Raw genomic sequence first — 25,543 nt, forward strand, 5'->3', positions numbered from 1 at the left:
CTATCCTTCAACAAAAAAACTTCAAAACCAGACTCCAACAAGAGACTGCTGAATTGGAATTAATTTGCAAACTGGATACAGTTAACTTAGGCTTGAATAGAGACTGGGAGTGGATGGGTCATTACACAAAGTAAAACTATTTCCCCATATTTATTCCCCCACCCCCCACTGTTCCTCAGACGTTCTTATCAACTGCTGGAAATAGCCCACTTTGATTACCACTACAAAAGGTTCCCTGTTCCCTCCTCCGCTTTCCTGCTTAATAGCTCACCTTAAGTGATCACTCTCATTACAGTGTGTATGGTAACATCCATTGTTTCATGTTCTCTATGGATATAGATCTCCCCGCTATATTTTCCACTGAATGCATCCAATGAAGTGAGCTGTAGTTCACGAAAGCTTATGCTCAAATAAATTTGTTAGTCTCTAAGGTGCCACAAGTACTCCTTTTCTTTTTGTGAAGATGTAGTTTCTATTTCAGCACACTAAAGGGAGGGCAGAAAATCGTTAACCACCTGTTTTGAAGTGGAAGTTTTAATTCATGGCAAACATTCCTGCATGTACACACATGCACCTTAGTTAGAATCTGGAAGTTCCTGACCAACCAGTAGTAAGTTCTGTCAGAGGCAGAAAACTGGCAGCCGTTTTTGAGCATTAGTAACACCCAGATCAGCTCTACAGGGAAAAGATGGAACTGGCCAGGCTAACCCAGACTAAGTTGGCAGATGGATCTCAGTACAGTTTCCTGTAATTTTATAGAAGTCAGTGGGATTGAGACTGGGAAACATCATAAAGAAGGAATTACAGACTGGAGGCCAAATGTTTGTGTGTTGTGTATTGTATCATGGAGCCAAAGACACTGTGTGAGTCTAACAGCTACAGCAATTGACAAGTTTTATTTCCTTCTTATTTGAAATTATGTATGTGCTTGGTAGTGTGGATGCTGAAACAACTGGTTATGTGGTATAACAATGTTTTGTTTCATTGTTAATATAATACCCAGGGTAAGTCTACTTGAAAGTAGAAGATCTCCAATAGTCAGACATCCCAATCCTTGTATTTATTTTGTAAAGTACTGTATATTTGGGTCTCGGCCCTGTGTTACATTCTTTATTTTAAAGGAAAATAACAAATCTTTTGTTAGTGATGTTAGTCTACTCAGGGTGTGTTGTAACTCCTGTGCTGTAATGGTTTATCTTTGGAGTATGTAATGTAGTTGTATCATTCCCAGATTGTTAGAGAGAAGTGGGTCCAATAAAAGATATTACCTCACCCACCTTGTCTATTTTTGGAGTGTTTATTCATAAAAAGGAACTTGAAATTATTAATTGTGTATGTAACAGTCTCATGGTAAAGACTGGTACTGGATTCCTAAGAAAAGAAAGTGAATCTTATTCTAATTTCCACTTTCAGTAGTTAGAAGGTTCCTATAGAAAATTCAGCTGTAGTCTCTTTCAAAGATAAGATTTGCACAGATCATGAATTCCTATAAGTCAGATAGAGGAATTCTGTAGTGCAGAATTGGTAAGTAAATTGACTTATCTCCCCTCTACATAGGTTACATGTACATTTCAGGAGGGCATGGCTTTTTTATTAATCCATGGTGCCCTAGCAATATTTGCACCACCACACTGTTTTTGTTCAGTAAAGACCAGGTGTTTGGCTGTATTAGAGCACCCCCAATCCACTACTGCCTTGAGCTGGCAGGTTTTATAGTACCATATAATGTTTGGAACAGCTAGCCATCCCTGATGAAGTATCTGCATTCACTCTGGGTCTTTCCTCAGTCCATATAAATTCTAATAACATTTTCTGTATTCCTTGTAAAGTTTTATCTGGGATGATTGTAGAATTTTGAAACAAGAAAGATACCTTTGGCAAAATATTCATTTTCACTGTGGCTGTTCTTCACATTTGTGGTATTTACTGCTCATGGTTCAGTGCTGCTGGAGTGGAGCACAAGCTAATTCATGCTGACTGAGTCCGTGTGATGATAACATGACACCCTAGCAAATCAGGATCTCTCTCTCTCTATTGTAGCCCTGCCTAAGGTGTTTCACACGTTTCCACCCTCTTCCTGTTTAACAGGAAACTTTCACCTGCCCTTCCCCTAAATCAACAAACACACGCCCCATTCCTCTCCATTCCCACACTCGTAGGCCTGGTTCTCTGTAACAGGTGAGAATAGTGGTGAGGCACTAGCCTAAGTGTTGAGAAACCACTATTCAAGTCCCTGCTCTGCCACAGACTTCCTGTGTGATTTTGGGCAAGTCATTCAGTGTCTCTGTGCCTCAGTTTCCCCACTGTAAATTTGGACTAATAGTACTTTCCTGCCTCACAGGGATATTGGGAGGATAAATGCGCTAAAGATTGTGAAGCATTCAGCTATTGTGGTGCTGGGGCCGTGTAAGTAACCAAGACAGAGCAGTTTTTGGCAGATGAATGGATAAATGATTATTTATTCATTACTATATTCTCCAATCTGCTAAAACCATGGGTGGAGAAAGTTGTACTCTGAATCATCAGATATGCAGTTAGAGGGCTACAGATAGGGCCCCAGGTTTGTTTCAAGCAGCCCAGTCCTGAAGGCAAAATTCGGCCCAACGACTGCAGGTTTGTCTAGACGGTACATTAATGCGCACCATCTGGGGTGTAAATTCTTATGTGCACCAGTGTGTCATGTGCTCACTGGCCCGTGTAGACCTTGCTGGCACACACACAATATTCCCTAGTGCATGTTAATGTAGTATGTTTGAAATGGGATTACATCAGTGTTCACTAGGGTACTTTTAGTGTTTACATCTGTATACAACTTTGCTTCTCCTTGAGCCCACCCAGGATTTAGCAGAATGGAGACTATAAGAATGAATGACTCCATGTGGATAAGCCCTAACTAGTGAATAGATCTAGTGATTCTGCTGTCTACTGCCATGCAGAAGGTCAGGTTCAGGAGGAAGTCATCACTCCTTTGAGTCAGGAAAGCCTAGAATAATATAGAGACAAAGTTAGTACCATAGAGGTTTAGGATACCTGAAAATACAGGAGTTTGTGACCTAGCAAGTTGAGTATTTTAGATATTCAACCCTTTCTGTCCCATTATAACAGGGTAGACGCGTATGTGATAGAATTAATCATCTTTCCTCTAAACCATGGGACCTTTAGCAACAAACGTATAAAATTGAAATGCTAACCTGCATTATAATGGGAAGAGAAGGTCTTTAGTTTTATATTTGCACGTTGTTGCAATGTCAAGAAGAAACTTTTAAAAGTTAAAAAGAAATATGTTACAAAGGGAATGGGAATATAGTTATAATACAAGTTTTGGCTTAAAAATATTGGTTAAAATAAGTCAGTGTATGCAATGTGCTAATAGGTGTCAATCTTGTACTTGTGTGCGGTACACATATATGGACATGAGGAGCTTTATTCTTGATTCATCAAGATAAGTAAGCACTCAAGATAAATAAGCTTGTGCCTAACTTTATGCATGTTAATAGTCCCATTGAAGTCACATGCTTACATTTCTTTTTAATACAGGGCTTTGTGTGCAGAGAGGTGCTGTAGGTGCAGAATTTGATATCCACATTTTCAGAGTGTGAATAACCTGCTCTGTGCTATATAGCCCCCAATTTTGCACATTGGTGGCTATTTAAAAAAAAAAGGCTAGCACTTAAAGGAGGTGAAGGATTTATTATTCTGGTCCAGGGACCGCAATCTCCGGTTAGCAGAAGACATTTTAAAAATGAACTCATGCATATCCAAATTACACACACAATTGTACATCTAACTTGTGTAAGTAAGTAAATAAATAAAAGTCAAATATCAAATCTAAATCCAGCAGTCTGGGTTCTTTTTTATTATTGTTTTGCTTTGCTCTGCAATAATCAGGAATGAACAGAAACACAAAATAGTTTTCTTTCATAAATAACTAATCTTCATTATTTTTAACAATAAATCCTAAAATATCTTCAATTTTTTATAATATGTAACTCGTATTACAGTGGGATTTTTAAAACTGAATTATGTCAGCAATGTAGGTATCTGAAAACCTAAAATACTTGTTACTATACAGTTGTTCTCTTCAGAATTCCAGGCTTCTCTTCTAGTACTCTTAAGAATTTTGTAGGAGCTGAACTTCCATTAAAATGATTTAGAAGAAGACACACACAGGTATTTTTTTTTTAAATAAAGAAATATCCATTTCCTATTAGAGGGGAAAAACACCATCTTCATTCAGCAAGATCAAACAGAATGAATGAGCCTGCAGCAGAAAGGCAGGCTACAATCCATCTTAACACCTTTTTATCAGTTCCTGAGGGAATGTTCAGCTATCATTATTTTTTTATATTTTTGGCATGTTTAATGTGAAAAACTTTAATGTGAGAGTTTAGATCTTTCCAAAAGGTATAATGGATAATAGTGATAAAATCATAATGACTTGGTTTGCATATCTCTACTGTATATCTGCAAGAAGATCAGAGATATTATTAAGGGAAATTCTATGGCTGGAACTTAACATTTCCTTTAGGTTTTGTGCATGAAGAAGGCAAAAAAATATGTATAACTTTAAAGATATATCCTGCAATTGGATACACCCCAGTGCCCATGCACATCTAATTGAAGGATATAGCCCTGAGCAGCTATTATTTTTCATCTTTTATTGATTATTTCAGGTTAAATTATGAGCTGGTCTTTTCAATCTTCAGATATGGATTCAAATCCTCTTTGGCTCATGGGAAGAAATAGGTTTAGTAGTCTTATTCTAGTCACTAGTGGATAGTGTTCCACATCAATCAGTCAATTCACTAATCAGTTGTGCTGCCGGTCTGGAATGAGCTTCACTGGCAGATCTGTGCTGTAAGCTTGCAAAACACCTGCTCTCTCAATACCTGGCTCCAGCCATTACTCTGAGTACTTGATTCCTGCCATCAGGGAGTGGAAGTCATTACCATCTGTCGGTTGTTGTGTAGCTTACGTTATATGAAATGAACCAGCTATTTCAGTTTCGTTCATAATCCACATCATAAAAATTACCACCACCGTAAATGACACCTTTATTGCAAGCAGTCTCAGCAGAAAGGCCAAGGAGTTGTACAGATATAAAGGGGCAGATCCTCACCTGGTGTAAATTGTCATAGTTCCACTGAAGTTAAGGGAGCTATGACAATTTACAGCAGATGAGAATCTGTTTCAAAACTGTTACCTTCTCACCCCTACATGTGGAAGGGGGCTGGTGGGGAAGCCTGTACTGCAAATGTCCTTAGCTTTGGATTGATTATTGTTGGGTTTTTTTTGTTTTTGTTTTTTTACTGTAACTTTAATTTTTTTCCAGGTCCTTCAGCAAACTGGCACTTTTCATAATTGCCAAGTTTAGTTAGTTGTTATTTTTTCTTTTTTAAATAAAGGAAAGCAAACTTAGGTACCTCTACAAAGTGGCCAAGGCTGAATTTACTTGGTTTCATTCAAAGTCATGAAGAATGTCCTGTTTATGATTTAGTAATTGGTACTTAATTGAAAATGCTACTATATTAATTGGCTTTTAATATCCTCAGTTGAACATTCAGGGTAGGTTGTAAATATCAGGCTATGTCTGCCATTTATTAAGAAAATTAACAGACTTCTGAACTGTAATTTCTATTTGCTCATGAAATGTCCATTAGAACACTTGCTTCTCCTTAGCTGGTATTAAGATATTCAAGTCTTCTTCTGTGAAGAGCTATTTCAGTTTTAAATAATTCATGATAAATGTGATTTTTCTAGCTGTGATGGATGACTGGTCATTTATCTATTCTATGTCATGGTGTTTTATTTTCCATAATAGAATTTTAATAGACATTCAATCAATTAGAATGCATCTGGCAATCATTGCAGAGTAAATGTTAAGGGCAGGATGCTGAATTCTCTTAAGAAAGTGATTGTTAACTCAAGAAGCTATGTCTTGATGTTGGTAATCTTCCCAATTAATCTGTTCTCCAGTCTTGTATCTGATAAAGGTTATGTTGAAGTGATTTTAATAATAATTGACCGTGTTGGTACAGTTTTAGGGATTGGTATGGCGAGGAAAATGCACTGGATTCATTTGTCAATGATCTTCTGTGGGTGATGGACAATAGTCAAGTATAAATGATGATTCTTTAAGATATATCAGCTGCTTTTGCTATTTGCCCATGAGTTGATTATAGTTGATATGGCTGCACACGCTGGCAGTGATGGGTGTGTCACTCTTGGGTGGCTCCATTCCTTTCTTGCTGGCTTGGCCCACTGGGTAGTTTTGGGTGATAGAAAGTAGTAAATGGTTGGAGTGCCACAGAATTCTGTTCCTGTTTATGTATGGGAGGCTGTTGGGAGAGAGAGTGAGTTTGCAGGGCTATGTGGTCTCCAGTATGTGGATGACACTGTTCTATAGGTCATGTGGCATTGGACTCAACTAATGTGACTGCATGCTTTACCCAACTTTTTGACACACAGTTGAGGGGGAGCACAGCAATAGTGGGGTGACAGTCTGAAATATTAAACATTTAGAGAAATGTCTGCAAAATTCCTTTTAATGAATGGAAGGGGACACCAAAGGAAACTCACACTACTGCTCAGGGAGTGATATGTAATTTTCATTAGTAACATCAATAATACTTTAATACAACACCTTTCATCTGGAAGCATCACAGAAGGCTTCGTATGTCACATAAAGGCATCATATCACCCTCCCCTGAAATGCAGCCTACAACCACTGCTGAGGTGGAACATCACAAACACTTAACAGCACTATCCATAACTATTAATAGTATTTGTCACTTCATTCTCTTACCCATGGGAAGATGATAGACCCCAAACTTTTGAATGTGGGGAAACTTTTTTGTTTAACTTATCAAACTTTCAAGGCCCAAATTTCTCCTGCACATTCTGATGACCTTCTTCTAAAATTTTTCATCAAAATGATTTAACATTACAGCTCATTATACAGTTTAAAAATACAGACAGGAGTGTGCTCTCCCAAATTTAATCATCCTTTTTGACCTCCTAACTGTCCAGTCAGTGGCAGCTGCATCTCAAGTTACATCAGTCAGAAAAGTAATAAAGGTTTATTGCCACACTTGAAATAATGTCGCATATAACCATTGCAATTAACTTTAAACTTTTGAATGAATGAAAGTATGAAAGAAGTCTGACCACACTTATAAATAAATTTAAAAAATGCGGCTGATGGTAGCTGATCTATAAATGTAAATAACTGAATTCTGCTTTGGAACGGAAAATGAGATGATGTAAAATCTTGACAAACAGGCCCTGTTCTTCAGCTGCATCCTGAGGTATGTTTACACTGCAATTAAAAATCCGTGGCTGGCCTGTGCCAGCTGACTCAGTCCAAGCCCTGACAGCCTAAGGGGCTGTTTAACTGTGGTGTAGATGTTCGGGCTGGGGCTGGAGCCCAGGCTCTAGGACCTTGCTAGGTGGGAGAGTCCCAGAATCCCTTATCCTGAGCTCCTCAAGCCTGAGTCAACTTGCACAGGCCACCTGTGGGTGTCTAATTGCAGAGTAGACATGCCCTAAGAGTGCTCAGTGCAACTCAGGAAAGGGTGTGTACAATGTACAATGCATCCGATGAAGTGAGCTGTAGCTCACGAAAGCTTATGCTCAAATAAATTTGTTAGTCTCTAAGGTGCCACAAGTACTCCTTTTCTTTTTTACAATGGTATGGAATTTCTCTTTGGTCCTGGTCATCAGTTTCACTGCAGCTACTTTGCACCCTGGGTCCAAAGTAGTCCTAAAGGTGTCTTAAGTGGTAAGGGGGGGATCATAACAGTACAGGTAGAGTCTAGAGTGACTTAGCATCAGCATAGTGACTCACATGCCATCCACCGCCTAGAAATTGGCATAGTTGAGGGAAAGGAGGGTGTGATGCTTCCCTATGGCTCAGCAGTCCCAAGCTGCCATAATGCCCTGTGAAAATGTTAGCCAGGTTCGATGCAAAGCATCCCTAATAGTGCAAAGTAAAAGTAAGTCATAGCACAGTTGAGGATCTGAACTAAAGAGCAGTCACGTTCTATTGGCCAGTAACTTGTAAGCGGCTGTGAGAATTTATTATATTCCACATTAATTAACTAGTGTGTCTAGAGTGGGCTTCATACCCTCTCATTTAATTGTTTTAGATGTTGAGATTAAAGGACATTACAGCAACTGGCTAAATAACAGCACCTATATGAAGTATGGTTAATCCCTTACAATTTGTATGTTCCTTTTTATAGTGGTAGAACATAAAATAATTTAAAATCAATAAGATTTTTTAACTTATAATTAATCCTTACTATTCCATACTGATTTTAAGAAACACGAAATGGCTATAAATATTACTTTTTTAACTTGAAAAGTGGCTACTGTACATAAGCACTATTTTTGTTCCTGATTTCTATTCCAGATACCAGTGCATGGCTACAGAAATGTCAAACACATTTTTATGGGACACATTTTTGCAGAGTTGATATAGTTTATTTGTCATATATAAGCCAGGCTAATTTATTTTATTTTAAATCAAAACTGATGTGCATATAATGCTACTCCAGAGCTATCCAGCAAAAGGGAGAGGTGGTTTAACATTTATATAAAAGTCCTTGAAATAAGTTAACATTTTGGGGAGAAAAGAGCCCCATTTCTTTTCTATACAAAGCCAAAGATAGTTCCTCTCTCACACACCTAGACAAGTGACACAATCTAGATGAAAAGAGACAAAATAATGCCACTTACCACGTAACGTGAGGCGTAAAAGTAAACAGGAGAGGGAAGTGACTTTTTCACAATAAAATAAGAACTATTTTTTCAAAAAGCTATTAAGGCAATCTTTGGGAAGCAGAACACACGGCAATAACTTCAGAATGGAGGGGAGGACGGAGTGCACAGCACTGAATTATGTTAACATGCATAACCAAACTTGTAGGCAAAGCTAATTTGTTAAGACAGCAGGAGTTGACACTATGATTCTTTTTTTCTTCAGATTATCGATGTACTCCTCATTTCATACAATTCAATCATGTAAGCTTTAGCTACCATCTTTATTCTTCCCGATATACTGATTCTGTACAATTCTCAAACTGCATGTATGCTTTCGCCAATACAATTTTATAGCACAAGATGGTATTGCAGTGAGTCCTTGTTCACAATTATGTCATTGAAGGCTATAGTGTCTTTTGAAGGGGCAGCTCGGGCAGAAGGGGTAGGGCAGGGAGCGCCACCCATGCACACTTGAGTCCAAAATGTTATAGGAAGTACTGTATAGATGACTTACAAGAACAAACATCTTGTTACTAAGGTCCCCATTCTGCAACTGGATCCATCACTTCAGAGCCCTGTGTCCAGCAAAGCCCCATTGCGGGTCTTGGGGGCCACGATTAAATGGATTAAGTGGTTGGAAATCTTTGCAGAGGGCTCATAGAGAGACAGCAACTAATGTTCCCATCTATAGGTTGGAATAGGAGCATGCTCCTTGGTTGTGGGTGTTATGATCACAGCATACATACAGAGGAGAAGATAAAACAGAGGTTCGAGAAGGTTGCAATGTTACTGTACTTTATTTCATAGAAAAAAAGAAAAGGAGTACTTGTGGCACCTTAGAGACTAACAAATTTATTTGAGCATAAGCTTTCGTGAGCTACAGCTCACTTCATCAGATGCTCACGAAAGCTTATGCTCAAATAAATTTGTTAGTCTCTAAGGTGCCACAAGTACTCCTTTTCTTTTTTGCGAATACAGACTAACACAGCTGCTACTCTGAAACCTTTTATTTCTTAGAATTCAGAATGATAACCCACAAGAACCCCAGAACAGAGAAAGACAACACAAGCTGCTCTCTAAAGCAGGGAGGCACAACTCCCCCCCATCTTACTCTGGGCTGACTGGCTGGTTGCAAACTGACTGCTTCTAGACCCAGATTGCAGGCTTCCCTAGCATGCAAGCAGGACCAGGAAACTCCTGAGAACATGAAATAATAGATTGTAATTTTAACAGTTTTCACCACAATGGTGACACTTTTATTTCCTAAACTCCTGAAAAGGACTCAGCAACTTGGTTACTTAAGCTTTATGCAGGTTTCTAATACTACAGCTATAGGGAAGTAGAGCAGAAATCTCCAATTTAGCTTCAACTAGCTTATTTAGCTAGCTCTTCAATTTAGCTTATTTCAGTGAGTACTTACTGTAATGAAACCTCACTGTAAGCCATATCTCTTTAGAATGCAGCCTTTTATTCCATTGGTTGTCAGTTCCTCTTTCAAGTTATGGATGAGGTGGGGGAATAGACTGTAGGGAGAATCCCTGACTTCCTGTATTTCTACATCTGCTCTCTTACTGGGAATAAAGCCTTCCAGGGCTGCACCCCTATTGCCCTGTCCCATCCCCCCATATGAACACCACTACTGACATTATCCCTTAATGAGCATTTGTCATCTGCATTTAAAATCAGTCACATATTTACATAATAGTCTTCAATTGACTTGTTTTCATACTGACACAAGAAATAGGGTTGTGTTAACAACTCAAATTCTTTATATTTGGAGGGCTTTTAATAAAGAATGAACTTCTGGAACCAGAGAAATGATAAATAAAATGGGAGCTTTTTATTACAACTCCTCACTTTGCATCTTCATATTTTATTCATCATCTATCCTTTCAGCATTTATATGAATCACAGAACTAAAATATATAAAATATTTACATCCAGTTAAAAGAAACTTCTTGAAAATGTCTTGGTTCAATTTCATGGAAAAAATGAATGTTTGCCTCTAGAAAGTCAGGAGGAATAAGAATGGTACACTAAAAATATGTAGGTTCTTATCTGTATTTCAAAAATTACAGCTTATGTATATTATCTTGAAAACAATCATGGATATTTTAAAATGAGGTGCTATCTTAATAATTCATTCAGCATAAATATATAACAAAGACATTAAATATTTTTGATTCTCTGATAGCCAGGGGGAAAATATTATAGGCAGGGCTGGTAAAACCATGTATTATTAAGGATGTCTGACACTTCCCATTATAAGACCGTGTTTTCTGTTGCTTATAAATTTACCAAACTTTAACTGTTCAGGCTGAAATTTTCCATGTTTGTATTAGGCTTTTTTTTTTATTTCAGCCAAAATGGTTCAGCCATTTCTGAGAATAAAATTAGGGAAATGTATGTTGTTTTGTCTATGTTTAAAAAAAAGTCCTTTTATTATAATTTTTTTAAGAGCTCTACTGTCCCTATCTTTTGGAAAATGGACTTGAAATTTGTCAGGAGGTTGTGTTTTGTGTCAGAGATATGCCTTTCCCGGTCCTGAAAATCCATTCAAATGTGGTAAAGTAGTAAGCCTTTCAAAATTAAAGTTCTCACATGCTCAGTAGAGACTTGGATTTTAGCAGCTAAATTCCTGGAAGATCCCATTCACACTGGGCATGCTCCAGCCTGAGACTGAGCAGGACTTTCTTGGCAATTGCATCTCTGGGCTGCTGCAGGCTGTGTTGGGTCCAGGCACTTGAACTGAGAGCAGGGTCTCTTCGGTGCCCTCAGTGATTTCCCACCCCCCTGGCCCAGGCAGGACTTTGCATTGACAGAGGAAAATGGACAAGATGACTGTATTATTCAAGGCCTTTTTCTATTGATAAAGCCTTTAGGTGAATATGTGAATTATAGCATATGTGAAAGATGGAGGGCAGATTGATGTTTTCTATTTCCTTTGTTAGGTTTTGTTCTTATTTCCATCAGTCTTTCTCATCTTCTCTTGAACACTATACTCTCATTATAAAGACATCCCTTGTGCTACTTAGTATTTTATTGCAATGTTACCTAGTCGAAATCTATGATGCTCTAGTGGTTTGGTTCAGCTCTCTCAATTTAGTTTACCAAGGAGCCATTTGTTCAGGGCTATGTCTGTCTCTCTAGCTGTTCTAAGGCTGCAAAATGTGCAGCAGCACATTTGGAAATTGACCTTTTTATGTTGTTGTTTTTTGTTGGGAACAAATAAGAAACATGTTAATAAATAAAATAAGTAACTGTGAAATTTGGAAGATATAGTTTATTTTTTGGGGTTTTATTTTTTTAGCTACAAGATAAAATTGTTCCTGTGTAAGCACACTTGGAAGGTTACCAATATTAAAGTTCATGATTATAAAAACTGAACGATAAGCATAGAGCCAAATGGGATTGTGTGTTAGAGAAATACACTGCTGCTATGATACTTTCCAATCTCATGACGTAGCCTTAGCATTCAAGGGTCATATTACATTTAATGAAATTGTAAGTCCTTAGAATCTGTAACCACATTTCCCCTTGGGGAAGAATTTGCCCAGCAAGGAAACTGTGCTGCCAGCAGATTCCTAATAATGTTTTCAGACGATGAAGCTAATGTTACAAGTTTATGTTCCTTTTTCTGTTTAACTTGTTGGCAGTACCTGGATCCATAGAAATTTCATGAGAATGACTAAGAACATGATGCACTGTATTATAAATAGGTTACTTTGCATAGGAATAATATGCATTTCCTCCTACCCTCCAGACTCATGTCAAAGCCTGTTTGGATCTTCAAGGGTGGGATCTCTTGACAATAAGACTTGTCTATGCAAAAAAGTTGCACCAGTTTAAGTTAGGTGTGATTTTTAAACTGATTCAGTTAAGCCAGAGGAAAAAGTTTCATGGACATTCTCAATTTGTTTTAAAGCAGGCTTATTTGTATTTAGTTTAAGTGAATTAGGAATCAATTAAAGCTAAGCCTGATTTTAAACCAAAATAAGAGTGTACACACAGCCCTTTTACACTGGTTTAACTAAATCAGTTTAAAACCTGTGACCCAAGTACCCCTTAATGGCAACTGGCAAGGGGATTCCCAGAGTATCTGGATTCTGGGATGTACATTCTGGCTTGCCAAAGAAAGACATGTGAGGTATTAAATGAAAGCCAGGTCACACTGGTTCTTAGTAACTATACATGTATTTCACAACAATATTATGTAAGAAATTATGTGCATGTATACTGAAAACGTTGTTAAAGTCTGTATCAAGGCATTAGCCACCAGCGGAGGTAAAAAACAGGTTTTCCTCCAAATCAGAGGTAAGAAATGTTTCTCTCTGTTGGAATGTAAATTAAGCATTGGAAACTAACACAGTGAATACCAATTTACATACAAAGTCAAATATTAATAACGAAATGTGAAGTCAACAAGAAAAACAAGCCGTGGGTGATTATCCTGTCTGAGTACTGACAATGAACTTTGGGGGTATATGTGGGATGCCAATACTCCCCCTCACTCTGAACCAAATGTAAATAAATTGGCAGTCGGGTTACATTTATGAATGTGGTCTCTTAGCAAACCTTGGTTGAAAACACTGAAAAAGTCTAAGGTGAGATAAATTTCTTTAGACAGGAGTTAACCTGATAGTTATGTTTAGTGTCTGGAAAGGATGTTATAGTTTTTATTGATATGTAACCATTTGTTTCCCCAGATACTTACTCACTATCTCCTGAATTTCTCACCTTTGCTGTATCCTTATTCATAGGGATAATAAGAATATATCTCAGTGTTGTGGTGTTAAGCAAAGTGCTGGTCCTGAGCTGAATCATATAAGCTGGTGTATATTCTGGTCCTTTGGGGCCAACAGGCCTGATATTTCTGTGAATGGCCAGGGTCGGGGCTGAATACATCAGGAGAATGCTTCAAAGGGACTTGGGTATTGGGGTGCACCTATTGTTAACCTGCAAGGCAAAGTAAGGGCTGGCAGAGCCACTCAAGCCCTCTCCTCTGGGCTAACAGGTTGGTGATGTTAGGGAGCTGACACTCAACTAAGCACAAGCAAGAATCCTTCACACTGATGGCAGGGGATTAACAAGGTGATTGAGAGCCCTGGGTCCTCAGAGAACCATCACATAACCACTTTCAGTTAAACAATGTAACTTTTTCATGCAGACAAGGTCATGTGTTTTTCTTGGTTCACTTGCTCTGTTCACACAGCTTGTTTGTATCTTTGCTTCTGGTTTCAAGGCAAAATATTTCCGTTTCCTTCAAGGAATCTTCTTTCACCCCCTCTTCCTTCTGGGTCCCCATTTATTTCATTTGCAGGACTTCAATCTCTTTCTAACTCCCCTGTGAAGGAGTATGTTACTCCTTCAAGGGTATATCTACACAACAGCTGGGAGTGTGGGCCGACATACATGCACTTGCTCTGTTGAGCTAGCATCTAAAAATAGCGGTGTGACTATTGTGGCACAGGTGGTGGTGATTTGGGCTACCAGCCCGAGTACCTATCTGGGAGGCAGGAGGGATTGTAGCTAGCTCAAGCTATTTTTCAGTGCTAGCTTGAGCAGAGCTAGCATGTATATGTTTACTCATGCTGAGAATTACACCTCCCAGCTGCTGTATAGACATACCCTAAGGAACAGGCTGGAACCTATGGCAAGGACAGCCTGGGGTGTAATCAAGGAGGCCCTTCCCTGCTCTAGGACAGGGCTATTTAAACAGGAGCAGAAAGCTGGGACAGAGAGAGGGGAGTAGAATCTGTCCTGGCTGCAGCAGGTGGTGGTTTCTCTCCCAGGCTGTGGGAGCTTAGCCTAATCTGACTCTAACTTTGTTTTGTGACCTTTAAGTTAGGGAGCTTTGAACCAGGGTCCTGAGATGAAGACCTTCTGAGCTGCTTGTTATAATTGCTCCTGCCCTGAAGCCTTATGAAATGGGGATATGATATTTTGTTAGTGTATGTTGGTTTCTCCTTGCCCTGTGCTGTTAAAGTGAACCTACTGCTGCCCCAATTGGGGAAAATTAAGGTAGGGCCACACTGGCGCCCATGGGGATGGCCCATGCCGTTACACCTCCTTTTGTCCCCATTTTCCAGGACTCTATTTCTCTCTTTCTATATCCAGAGATTTTGCAGTGCGGTACTTTGTCTTTGCTCTTTTGCAGCTCCTTTTATAAGGCTTGACTTTCAGAATGACTTTTTCTCTGCTTGTGCACATTCTCAGAGCTGTGGGAAAATGTGCATTCTTTTGTGCTATGTCACATACAGGGATGGCTGAGTTTGTAGAGCTGATGGTGAAAAAAAATTTCACACTCACAAAAATACTTCACCAACCCCCCCCCCCCCCCCGTTTTTTTGGTCAAAAGACTTGTTTGCAATTTTTCAGATTTTCATCATAAAAATAAAAGGCCCGAAGCGGGGGGAGAAATTGGCAAAAGCCCACATAAAATCCTTAAAAACGGCATTTTTCACTGCAACTTCTATTTGAACCAAACACTGTTTTCCATCATACTATATATATTAATGGAAAATGTTCAAGTAGCTGAACTGGTTCTGATCAATTATGACCGGTCTCATATTGCTGCTTCTTGCTGGTTTCTAGCCTAACATGAACCTTCTTTATAAAAGGGATGAGATAAGAAAGAAAAAAAAATACACAGCCTTCTGCACATGCTTTCCATGATGTTTACAAAAGTTTTCTTGAGTAGATTGCATTCAGTTGTGGAGGAAGACCACCTGGACAGTATCACCAAAAGATGCAGTTGGGTGCGGGGAGACGGAGGTTTCAGAGACAGCAAAGTGCTTCATTTGAGAAGGGTAGCTATGAGTTTGAAAGGTAGTCTGCTTTTGGAAATAGTGTGGGAACATCTTTGCTGATCAGAGATGAGGGGAATGGATGTGGGGGGAGGGAAGAAAGCAGAGATCAGATCAGATACTTTGGAGTGATCGAGGAGAGGGGATAGAACACAAAGTAGTTGAAAGGTATGGATAAGAAACTGAACTTTTTGTGGTGTATCTGAACGTCTAATCCTTGTGAGAATTTGGCTGCTATTATGCATTATGAAGGTCTGACACATTTTAATAAACCTTCAAGTTCATTCACTGCTATTAAATCACTCAACTATTTACAAAAAAGAGATATGTCCTGCAGTTAAATGTACTGCTTGGAGACGCACACTAAAAGAGAACATATTAGCTGTTATGATCACAGAGGGAGAGTGACAAATTGTATGGACCTGGATCAGAGCAACTGGAAATTGCCTTCAGGCAGATTTCAAACCTAATTATAATAATGAATATCTACCCGCAGTGCTGGATTTCCATCATTGCAACAATACAAATTTGCATTGGTATAACTGTTTGCCTTCAGGCAATGTCTAAGATTTTATTTCTATAGTTTGTCCCCCAAGGTAAGATTTCTTATATTTATGAAAATGCGGTTCTGATGTTCCTCATTGTAGTGATTTGTGTCACCAGAAGATAGATAACATTGGCTCTTCTTCCTTGTAGGATTTGTGTCTCTGGATCAAAGTTCTGTAATTATAGTGATACATTGTGTGGTAATTCTGCTCTCCAAGGAGGATCTTCATTTTACAATGGTTAGCTGTATGTGGGATGGTAGTTGCATTCTGGCTCGATGTCTGTCTTCATAGATATAGGAGTAGACCCTGGAACTTAGTTTCTAAGACATTGTGCCTCAGAAAATATAACCTCTTTATTTTAGTGGGACCTTATTTATTTATTTCCTCAACAGATTTCAATATTAATTTCACTTTGAGCATATTCTACAGGAGGTATTGCACCCAAGAAGGAACTTTTCCAAACCAAAAATATACAAATATCTCTGGGTGGAAAAAATTAAATTATTTTATTTGCTTTAAAAGTTTACAGATCATTCAAATAACAAAAGAGAAAAATAATAAATGTTTGTATCTGCAATTATAGTTATCCCCTATTGGTTTTTCCTGGGAAGGGTTGGGGGATCAAAAAAACATTAAAGAGTTTTTTCTTGCTTAAATAGTTAAGGAAAATATTTTCCATTTTGTTTTGGGGTATTTGTATCTTGTATTTGTTCACTACAATTGGAAGTTTGTGAAGAAGAAACCCTAGATAAAGATATCCTTGCGGGGTTTTGTGATTGTTTTAATTCTGTCACAATAAATGGAACACCCCCAGAAAAGGGGCAACTATTTCCCTGACAGGCAGAGCCAGAATATGTGATGTCTACTTGCAGGCCAGAGTGTGAAGCTATATATGGTGTATCCAGCAGTTTTCTTCTGGTGTCACTTCCATTGGTTCAAATTTGGTGGGTATGTAATAGAGTTTGTGGTTTCAGGTGGGAATAGACTGACCTGTATTTCAAAGAACCTGAAATCTGCACAATTAAGTATTTTACTTTTGGGTTTAGGATTGATTTTTATAAATGATTTCTCTCTGTCTACGGAATAAGATAAATATTCAGGAGAAGGAGGACATTGTAAGTAAGGAGTTCTGAATTGTTTCAAAGGGCTTCCTTTTGTAATGAGAGTTTCTGGCCGTGCAATTTTGGATGGAAGTGCTTCAAGTACTAATGTCTAAGTTGTAGATAAATAAGTGTGATTGCAGGGGACAGTGGCATAAACTGTTAGTGGTGCCAACATTCATCTTTTTTATGAGTCTCATGATATATATTTATCTTAAAGCACCAATTCCTGGGGGCTTCTCCGTGAGAATCTTACAGCCCTCATGGTTGCAGAGAAAATCTTGAAAATGTGACCATTAAAGACTCTCAAAACAGAAGGCAAATAAAACCCCCAAATTTATTATTTTTAAAAATCGTGGTTTGTTTTTGTTGGTTTGGTTTGTTTGTTTTTATTAAAGTTAATCTTATGGGTTTAGAACAGTTGAGGTTGGCAATACTAGTGTTACACCTTTCTTGTTCTAGGGATAGGAAGGGGGAAGAGGTGACGATGAGGAGACAACCTTTGATCTCAAATTCTGGCATGGCTGGTGTCCTGTGTGTTGCTCCCCCAGCTGGGGAAAATGCTGTGTGGGGAGAAGTCTCTCAGTTATGCTATGAAACCAAATTGTTTCTGTATTTGTGCTGATGGAGACTGCCTTTGTTGCTAAGGAATATTTTACAGTGCTCTAAGTTTCAGATTTTATGCCTGAAGTAGGGCATCCTTATGAATGTATAGAAGGCTTATTCCTATGCTATAAGCTGTCGCATATTCTTGAACATCTTTTAAAAAAAAATGCTTCCAAATGTCAGAGAGTTCTCGTAGGATGAACATTGTCACATATTGATTTTAATTTGCAGTCAGTGTAATAAATACTTAATTATGATTAAAGATAAACATCAAACTTTTGTAAAATCTGCGACAGATATCATCAACATATTTTCTAAATGGACATTGATTCTCCACTTACCATTAAAGCATCAAGGTGATGGGATTTGTCATCTAGGATTGTGACTTTAGATAAAGAGGTTCTTGTTGAAGCATGAATTTATGTTCTTAATTTTTTTAACATGATTTTTCTTAATGCTCAGGAATGGTCCAGAATTCCAAACTTGATAGGCTGAAGTTCTCTGAATAGTCATAGAGTGGATACTGCATATGTGTGAACGATACAGACTTCCAAACAGAGCTAAGCTAATGTTTCAACGTTGGTATGGTGAGACCATTTCTAAAAGAGGGAATGCAGTTTCATTTCTGTGATCTTTCCAGTGAGACTACAAGGGACAAATGGAATTATCACTTGTGATGGCATTTTCAGTCACGTGGGCAGTTGACCCCGGGAACACCCACTCATTTCAGAGGCTACTGAACACTCTTCAGGTGACACTTTTGTCACTGTTGATCTGGGCCAGACTTGAGAAGCTCAAGATCCCAAATCCCTAGCCGGTTCTTCTGCTATGGCTATGATTAAAGGCTTGTCTACATGGTGCATTACTCCACACTAGAGGGGTGTAAATTCTAATGTGCACTAGCATGTGTTTGAAACAGGACAACAGGACAACATTAACACACATAAGGGGCCTTCTGGTGCACGCCAGTGGGGTCCACACAGGCCATTTAGTGCGCAACCTGCTATTGCACTCTAGAATTTACACCCCTCTAATGCAGACTAAGGCTCCGGGTAGGCAAGCCCACAGATTTGACACACAGTGCACTTTGGGGAGCTGAATCCATGGACAGCTCTGAGAAGATATTGAGAACCAATGCTTTCTAGATATGGAATACCTAATATAAACCCAAACGTAATACTTGTGGAGTACAATAAACCTATTGGAATCAGAAATGGGATGGTGTTAAAAATGTAGCTAGTTCTGTTTGTATGTGTATAGTTGCCAACAATTACTTTATGCGGACCCTTAGAGAGCTGTCCTAGGGTTATTTCACGGAAGAAAGTGCTACTTGTAAAAGACAGAACTTCACCATCTGACTTCACACCAGGGAGTGCGCTGCTTTCCAGAACAGTTCAAGATGGGACCATTGACGGGCTCAGAATACTCTGGCAAATCAGAATACAGCACCTACTTGTATTTTCTGTCCTCCAATCACATTTCATTTCAAATGATCCAGCAGATTAGAATGTCTGATTAGGTCATCTGGATTATTTAAATTTTTCATTTACTTATTGGAGGGGAAGAAATAAACATCTACATAATATTGCTGCTATCAGCCTTGTTGTGTGCTCACTTCTTGGTTCTCCTCAGCTGTTTTTCAGAGAACAGTCAAGTCTATAGCACAAGACTGCTCATTTAACTACAGTATATATGTGACTGACTAAAGTAATAAAGAGTTACAATATAATACTTTTTTTCATGTGGAGAAATTTCACAATGTGTAAAAGAGAAATAGGTCCTAAAAATGAAGGGCTAGGTCCTTTGCTGCGCTGAGGAGCACCTTGTGCAGTTCAGAAAGGAGAGTCAAAATTGCACAAGGTCACTTCTGTACTCCTCAGTCCTGACCTGGCTGGGTACAAGGTTACTTCTCCTGCATCAAGGCTTCAGGCAGCTCTAAGTTACATAAGCTGTTAACACCTGCAAGAGCAGTGCTTAATTTGTAATGAAAGAGGTGATGGGGCTGAAACAATGATTTACTTTCATATCGAACGCAGCGAGCCCAAAGGTGGTGGGGCTGTGAACTGCCAAGCCTAGAGGTGCTGGGGCTCAGCCTTGGCAAGCCCTGGCACAAATTAAGCGCTCTGCAAGGGACAAAATATAGCCAGAAATCATCTGGGCATAAAGGTAGCCATGGTCATGCCCCTTACATCAACTGAATGGGGAGGAGATGCCATAGAAGCTTCTTTTTTGAACTAGATGATCTTTCTGCAGCACAATGATCTTCCTGTGGCCAGTAACACAGGCTTTAGAGTTGCTTTCTGCCACAACATTCTGGCATAAAGCAGCCACACACAGCACAGGATTTGAGCTGAAAATTTAACATGGGAGTTAAACTCACTTAACATTGTGAGCCTTTTCGGAGGGTGAGTTCCAAAAGTGGGAGGTCATTGAGGGGCAGTGACGTGGTGGTTCAATTAGTAACACTATACCTAGGTTGTGATAACAACCATCTTGGGTTCTTGCTTTGGTTTTTTCAATGTTTCTTGAAACCCAGGTATATTATTATGATTGCTGATTGTATTCCCTCTGATGGCCACTGATATTCCATCATTCTTGTCTGCTTTGGCTGCCCATTTGGGGGAAAAATAACCTGTGAAGTGATAAAAGATTTTCAATGTGAAAATAATTTTGTTATTTGGCAAAACAAATCCCCCTGGCATTTTGTCATTTAGGATGTCAGGTGGTTATGCTGAATTATGTTGAATACATTATACAACTACATGACTCACTTAAATGATGAGTACTTAAGACAGCATATTGTATGTTACCTGCTGAAAATAGTTGTATCTCACACTTCATGGCTTAGCAACTGAGATTAAATATTGAGAAGATATAGAGATAAATGTTGATGTAGAATGTTATAAACCTGTTGGGTCTGAAGACTACCCCATTGCTTTACTAATGGTCAGGTTTATAGCTGTTCAGCTAGGTCTTTATTTCTGAGGTGAGAATGACTAGTAAAGAGGTTACTAAACTGTGGTCTGCAGGGCACTGCTGTTTGGCCACGGAGTGGCTGGTCCTTTACTTCTGGTTCTCCTTGCTTCTAGGTGCTAGATCATGTTTAACTCTCCCCTCCCGACCTCCCCCACATAAATTTTTTTCCCAGTCTTACTTTTTCATATAAACAATTCCATATAGACATCACCACAAGGATATTACTGGGTCATCAATGGGAAGGAAGGTGGTCCACACAACAATGAATGTGTATGTAAAAACCTAGAGACAAGGTGGATGAGGTAATATCTTTTATTGAACCAACTCCCCTTGGTGAGAGAGACAAGCTTTTGAGCTTACACAAAGCTCTTTTTTGAGGTGAGACTACCCCTAACTGGAGCTGAATTATCTGTGCGCTCCAAGTGAGTGAACTTCTGCCTCACCTCAGAATCTGATACCACTACCCTTATGTTAAACCTTTACAGAGATTAAAGATAGTCGACTCCTCAATCAGTGCTGTTCTTCAAAGGCTCTAGAGTGTGTAAAGGCAATTTGGCTTTGGCTATGAATGACTTGAATTTTATTTTTTAAGATTGGTGACTTCTGCAGGAGTGACCAGCGATCTATGGGAGAAAATCAGCTAGCAACAGCAGTGGGGTTAATTGGACTTCTTCTGTTTATAAAGCTGAATGTCATTTTGTCCACATTTTTTCAGTTGATATAGACTTAGTTACGGCTCATTTGTGCCATGTACATTCAACCCAGTACTGCACTGCCCCAGGGGGAGTATATACATTGCTGCAATATTTCATGAGGTGCAGCTTGCTTTCCTCCCCTCCCCCAGCAGCTGCCCAGCTCCACTGGATAACACATAGGGGCAGGGGAGCCACAGCTAACTCTCATCTCCATTCCTCTCTGATCCTGGGGCAGAAAATTGTGCCTGGTTCTTACATGGATGAGTGAAAAATTTGGTTTGCTGCTATTTGTGGGGTCATATTGTTCATTATACACAGAAGGATGTAGTTCAAGAAGATTATTTATTTGTTATTTTCTTGCTTACAGATATGCATTCATTCTCTCGGAGCAGAAGTAATGCCATGTGACTAAGGTGACCAAATAAATGTCATGAATAGTAAGCAACCAAGTGAACAGTATGTGCAAAAACCTGTAGGCTCACATTCTTTCAAATGAGCTATCTGGAGAATACCTTTGAATATCCAAAAAGAAAAGGAGTACTTGTGGCACCTTAGAGACTAACAAATTTATTAGAGCATAAGCTTTCGTGAGCTACAGCTCACTTCATCGGATGCATTTGGTCATATGCATTTGAATATCCAGTACATTTGCTCAAATTAGTAATGATTCACAAAGAGAAGGCCAAAATCAAAACAACCCCAAAGTAGTTCAATTGACATCATTTGAGCCTATATACAAGCATGCCTCAGGTTACTGCATGTGGGTATGGTATACAAATTCTCATTCTTCATAGACCAATCATTTGTTATCACTTTGATATTAAAATCAATGCTGAATTTATTTGCCACATCTCTACATCTCATGCATAACGCTCTTCAAAAATTACTTATACTTAAGCATTGCTGCCAGATTACTTCAAGAAAAGGCACAAAAGGCTTCAGGAATATTGCTAACTGTCTGATTATACTATGTGTGCCTATGTTGTTTACTTATCTGAAATTTTTGCCAGTCATCAGGCAATAATTCCAATCAATGAGTTAATGATATACCCATGTCTTACATAGTAATGCAACAAAACAAGCCCGCTAGTCATAAAAGAAGTGATGCAATTTAGTTACATATTTTCCAAGGACACACTGATATATGGCTCAAAAGTTACTTCCTCACACAGAGCATATTTCGTTAGAGTATCAATCTCTTAAACATGAGCAACTCTAGAAAATAAAGTTTTAAAGCAAAATGTGTAAGCATGGCTTTTTATGGACACTTCTTAGCCAGTACTAGATTACTGCAATAGTTCTCTTCAAAGTGGAACCTGGATGGTAGCATATCCAATGAACAAAGTCAGCTTCTCTTGTTTGTGGTGTTCTCTCACTCTTCTAATTGTTCAGCCATCCACAGGACATTACTTCCAATGTGCCAATGGATCCTCTGTTCCACCAAAGGAAGCGTGCAATTTCACCAACCAGTGCGAAGACAGCAGTGATGAAAAACATTGTAAGTAGCTCTCTGTAGGCTTCATCAGAAGTGAAGCAAAGGTTTTTGTAGTGCAGTTAGTACAGTTTGATAGCTTTACTTATAAAATAACTAGTAGTGAACAGAAGGGTACAGAATTTCATTTGGATGAAACTTCATGGAATTGTAGTTCATCTATTTTTTTTTCTTTTACCCGAATGTTACCTTCTTAAATTTCAATTTCTATCCAAATCTGTACATCTTTAATGGATTTTTCTTATTCAAGGTACGTCACTAGATGAAACTTCCTCCCAACCCCGCTTTCCTTTAATTCACAAGTGCTTATTAGAGTCAAAATGTATTAAATGTTAGCTAGATACAAACTTTTTTTCTGGAATTCAGGTCTGCTCTAAAAATAATTTTGTGAAAGAATTCTGGTAAAAATCTTTGTTGCAGGTCCATGACAGTTCAGTAATAAAGGTTTCCATTTTGTTCCGGTACAGGAATAGTGAACAAAGTAACGCAGCTAGAGCTCACACAAGTACTAAGTGAGCAAACAAATACAAAAAAAGTTATGAACTTATAGCTTTGGCTTAATAACTTGAGATGTCATCAATGTTTCTGAATGTGGCTGTGGTCAACTAGACCTAAGACAGTGATCCAGACAATCTGACTCCACTCAAGCTGACTGCAAATTACCTAGTTGAACTGAATTTATAGCTGACATTTACCTTTGCTATAACATTAAGCTACGTTGCAACATACGTATAATGATGCCCAGCACAAGAGTCCTGTTCCTTGAAAACCCTATTCCTGGAGCACAAGGAGGAGTTTGGATTTCCTGAATTTTGTGATTTTTAACTTGAAAACTTAAATATCACTAGGTTCTACCAAAGACTACCTTGTGGCAGTACCTCCAGAAAACAGATGTTCACGTTAGCAGGTTACAGGCTTAGAAATATGTATCCTGCAGACATAACCCACTTCTATCTTCCTGCTCAACCTAACCAAAGGTTAAGCATTCTGTATGCAGTATCCTGTTACAATAGACAGGATTATGAATTACCAGGCAGAAAATTAAGTCCACTGAACCCCCTCACAAATGCAGTGCCAAGCATGTATCTTGGCAAGTTTCAACATAATAGCAGTTTGAACCCAAGGGATGTTTGTATGTTATGTCCAGCTATACCTGAAAAGCTCAGTTTGAGTATGTAGTATATATGGTCCCTGGCTGTTGTTTCCTCTATCGAAGAATATTTCCTCCAGGCACATAGGTCACTGAAATACACTTTCTGCTACATTGGCAGAATGTACAAGAAAACATGCTTTTTTGTTAATTTCTATGGCAGTTCTTTATACACTCTCTTGTTCAACCCCATGCATAATTGTGCTACAGGAGAATCATTCATGTGAAAGCAGGAGAGGGAATAAGAGACCCAAAAGACTTTTCTATAAAAATTCTATCACAGGAGGCAGGGAACAGATCTAAAGACGAAATAGACTTGAATTTAAATTAGAGATGGGAGAGCCACAAAATTGGAAAACTGGATTTCAAACAGAGTTTGGGAGCATCTGAATCTAAGGATTTAGATCAGATCTGTCTACATGGGGAAGCTATCGCAAAATAAATTAGTGTGTGAATTTAAAATGCAATACTTGTTCCTCACTAGCTGTCACTGCTGACACTCTTATTCCACACCAAAAGTGCCTTTGTGAGGATTAAGCTAAACTGCATAAAGGGACTTTAACATGGAATAAGCATGTCCACATAGACAAAAGAACTATTCTGGACAGGTTCTATGTGTAGACAAGCCCCAAGTGTTAATCGTAAAATTCAGATCCAGATCTGGGTTCTGATTTTGAAATATAGCTCTGTCATTGCCCACTGACAATTGGGGCTCTTCAGATTCAGTGTTTTTATCTGAGCTAGTCTTTTGCTTAGGCCCCAAAACTGCACTCTGAATGTGAATGGATGGATCCCTGTGCCCATGCAGAGCTCCACTGATTTAATTTGGTCTCCATATGGGAATAAGAGTTTTAGCGGCATGAATTGGATTGTAGGAATGGAACCTCAAATATTATACTTTTATCACCATTTTGATCTCATCTTTTCTCTTTCACATCTGAGCTGTTTGTGCCAGAGAGAGAGAGAGAGTGAGATAAATTATATATATATTGTATTTAAGCTGTGAGCTTCTATTGCAAAATATTCACTGGGGGAAAATGATAAAACTGCTTTTTTTTTTAATATATATATATATATATATATATATATATATATATACACACACACACACACACACACACACACACACACAGTAGGTGTTTTGGCTAAACTTTTAACTCTTCAAAAGCACTCTCAAGGAGCCATTCAAAATATGCACATTATTTTCATTGGAAGTGTCTGTCTTTGTTGGATCAGTATCTTCTGATGAAAAATTCTTTAACAGTGTGATGCAGTGTCTCATATTTCTAGCAAGATTATCAAAATTAAATAGACACAATTGAACTTGAACTGTTTGTTTCTCTGTTGAGATTTAGACAGATTTTTTTAACTTAGGGATGGATTTCAAGACTTTGTTTTGTTAATAAC

The 25,543-nt window shown here is 38.6% G+C and overlaps 1 protein-coding gene across 1 annotated transcript in view; it reads left to right on the top strand.

Annotated features, from left to right (window-relative positions):
• Window positions 1-25,543, top strand: part of MALRD1 (MAM and LDL receptor class A domain containing 1) — a 481,748-nt gene that overhangs the window by 33,425 nt on the left and 422,780 nt on the right. The window contains 1 exon segment of the mRNA XM_043509412.1: window positions 22,887-22,992. Within this exon segment, the coding sequence (XP_043365347.1) occupies window positions 22,887-22,992 (106 nt within the window).

The sequence above is a fragment of the Dermochelys coriacea genome, chromosome 2 (genome assembly GCF_009764565.3).
Source record: "Dermochelys coriacea isolate rDerCor1 chromosome 2, rDerCor1.pri.v4, whole genome shotgun sequence".
Lineage (NCBI taxonomy): Eukaryota > Metazoa > Chordata > Testudines > Dermochelyidae > Dermochelys > Dermochelys coriacea.